The 2,491-nt window shown below is 61.1% G+C and overlaps 1 protein-coding gene across 1 annotated transcript; it reads left to right on the top strand.

Moving 5' to 3' along the window:
• HBZ (hemoglobin, zeta) lies at positions 1 to 1,322 on the top strand. Its single transcript, XM_008587282.1, has 3 exons — positions 1 to 151; positions 793 to 997; positions 1,089 to 1,322. The coding sequence occupies exons 1-3, from the start codon at positions 57 to 59 to the stop codon at positions 1,215 to 1,217; spliced, it is 429 nt and encodes a 142-aa protein (XP_008585504.1). The 5' UTR covers positions 1 to 56; the 3' UTR covers positions 1,218 to 1,322.
• Positions 1,323 to 2,491: the final 1,169 nt, after the last annotated feature.

Genomic DNA, 2,491 nt, shown 5'->3' with positions numbered 1-2,491 from the left:
ACCGAGGCCAGTCCTGAGCACGCCCATTACCTGCACAGCTGCCCACTGCCACCGCCATGTCTCTGACCAAGACTGAGAGGGCCGTCATCGTGTCCATGTGGGGCAAGATCTCCACGCAAGCCGATGCCATCGGCACTGAGACCCTGGAGAGGTGAGTGCCAGATGGGACGGCCTGAGGGACCACGTCAGAGGCGGGGGGTAGGGAGGTGTGAGTGGGGTCAGCAAGGAGGGGACTGTGAGGAGGGGTCCATGAGGAGGGGTCGGTGAGGAGGAGAAAAGTGGTTGCATGGGCATGTCACTGCCCTGCCGCTCACTGAGGTCCATAGGGACTAGGCCCAGGCTGTCACACGGAGAGGGTGGGGAGGTGTCATTCCCAGGCATGAAGGCCTTACAGGACAGTCAGGCTGCGACGACCACTAACACTGGAGCGTCTGATGGGGAGGAGGACGGTCAGAGGAGAAATTCCTCAACACACCTTCCTTGCAATGCTGCTGGGGAGGACATGGGTCTTGCCAGAAGGTGCAGCAGGCGACCTGGTCAAGGGTCGGGAAGGAGGTCCCCGCGGCCAGAGGACAGCGGTGAAGGGGCTGATGGGAGCCGTGGGGTGCTGGAGGCAGAGGCCGGTGGGACTTGGAGGTCAGGCTGTGCGGACCCAGAGGGAGCCAGCAGACAGGCCAGGGGCTGCAGCCGCCCGGGATGGGCTGAGACGGCGCTGGGGGGTGACGCGGGGGCGGGGGCGGGGACAGGAGGCCGCCCTCCTCGCGAGCTCTCGCCCCCGCCCCCCGCCCCCAGGCTCTTCTCCAGCTACCCCCAGACCAAGACCTATTTCCCGCACTTCGACCTGCACCCGGGGTCGGCGCAGCTGCGCGCGCACGGCTCCAAGGTGGTGGCCGCGGTGGGCGACGCCGTCAAGAGCATCGACGACATCCCCGGCGCCCTGGCCAAGCTGAGCGAGCTGCACGCCTACGTCCTGCGCGTGGACCCGGTCAACTTCAAGGTGGGCGCGGGGAGGGGGCGGGCCGGGGATGGTGCGGCGGGGTCTCCCCTCTCCCCGCGCAGCGCGCTGAGCCGCCCGCCCGCGTCCCCAGCTGCTGTCGCACTGTCTGCTGGTCAGCGTGGCCGCGCGCTTCCCCGCCGACTTCACGGCGGAGGCCCACGCCGCCTGGGACAAGTTCCTGTCGGTCGTGTCCTCCGTCCTGACCGAGAAGTACCGCTGAGCGCCGCCGCCGGGACCCCCAGGACCGGCCGCGACCCCTACCCCGCCCTAGAGGCCCCCCAGATCCTACTCCCCAGAGACGTGCCAATAAACGAGTCAACGTCCACCTGGTGTCCCTGGTGTCTGGGGCCGCGTGGGGCTGCGAGTCCTTCGGTCTGACCCGGGTCTCCAGAGGACACAGGGATGTGCAGCCCCCGGGTTGGGGGGCGCTCAGACCCGGACGGGGTGGAGGAAGGTCGCCCCTAGAGCTTTACTTCTGGGGGCAGCGCCGCAGCCCTTCGCGGTGTCCTTTCCCTTTTCTCCCGAACTTGTGCCTCTCCCTGACTCGGGCATGACCGGAGGTCCATTCACTCATCCTCCATCCCTCAGTCAACTAACCCCACGGGGGCACCGGGCGGTTGGGGGAGGGGCACAGACGTGATGTACAGAGTCTGATCACAGTTAGAGAATGAAACAGGAACCAGGCCCAACTTCACCCGTAATCAGAGAACTGCACACTGACACTGCACTAAAATCAGAACCTCACTAAGATCCGCTTCCCGCCTTCCTGAGGGGAAAGAACCCAAGAGTCTGACCACACTCTGTGGGTGGCAGCTCTCACCTGGGCCACACGCCCCTCATCTGTGGCCAGAGGGAGCCAGGCACACAGGCACAAAGGAACTGACTGGCAGCTTAGTTTGCTAAAGACTTGAAAACCCAAGTGCCCACCATCAGGGACTGACTGAGTAAACCGTGAATATCCACAGGATGGAGAACTGTGAGCTGAAAAAAGAATGAGGATAATTTCTAACAAGGGACGTGCAGTGATGTCTGGGACATAACAAGTAGAAAAGAAAGAAGTAGAAGACACACACACACACAACATGCTAGTTTTTGTGTAAGAAAGGAGGGGAAACATGAATACGTATGCAGGTACATGAGTGTGCACGTGTTTGTCCACATATGTGAGTGTGTGCAGCAGTGTGTGCAACTGTGTGTGTTTGCTCATTTTTGCGAAAAGAAACCACAGAGGAACAAGCGGGAAATGAATATAAATGATAAGAGGGAGGGTGGGAGGAACTCTCTCTGCACAGGTTTTGGTTTTTTGGGTCCCCCCCCCCCGTTTCAATTTGTCACTTTATTGCAAGATGGTAGAATTAATTACAAATTTAAACTATAACTTTAGGCAGGAAGGAAGTTTTATTAAAGAAAACTGCTTGTTCAAAAGTGGTCATGGTGGGGCCGGCCCGGTGGCGCACTGCGCTAGTGCGCCGCTTGGGAAGCGCGGCGGCGCTC

This window comes from Galeopterus variegatus, unplaced genomic scaffold, assembly GCF_000696425.1.
Source record: "Galeopterus variegatus unplaced genomic scaffold, G_variegatus-3.0.2 Scaffold4331, whole genome shotgun sequence".
NCBI lineage: Eukaryota > Metazoa > Chordata > Mammalia > Dermoptera > Cynocephalidae > Galeopterus > Galeopterus variegatus.
Note: the sequence above shows the minus strand (reverse complement) of the source record. Positions and strands in the feature narration are given on the sequence as shown.

What these genes read in the sequence shown, in the direction of transcription:
- HBZ (XM_008587282.1), top strand. Translation starts at nt 57, where the DNA reads ATGTCTCTGACCAAGACTGAGAGGGCCGTCATCGTGTCCATGTGGGGC. An exon ending in GGCACTGAGACCCTGGAGAG is followed by an intron (nt 152 to 792) that starts GTGAGTGCCAGA and finishes CCCCGCCCCCAG; the next exon opens with GCTCTTCTCCAGCTACCCCC. An exon ending in TGGACCCGGTCAACTTCAAG is followed by an intron (nt 998 to 1,088) that starts GTGGGCGCGGGG and finishes CCGCGTCCCCAG; the next exon opens with CTGCTGTCGCACTGTCTGCT.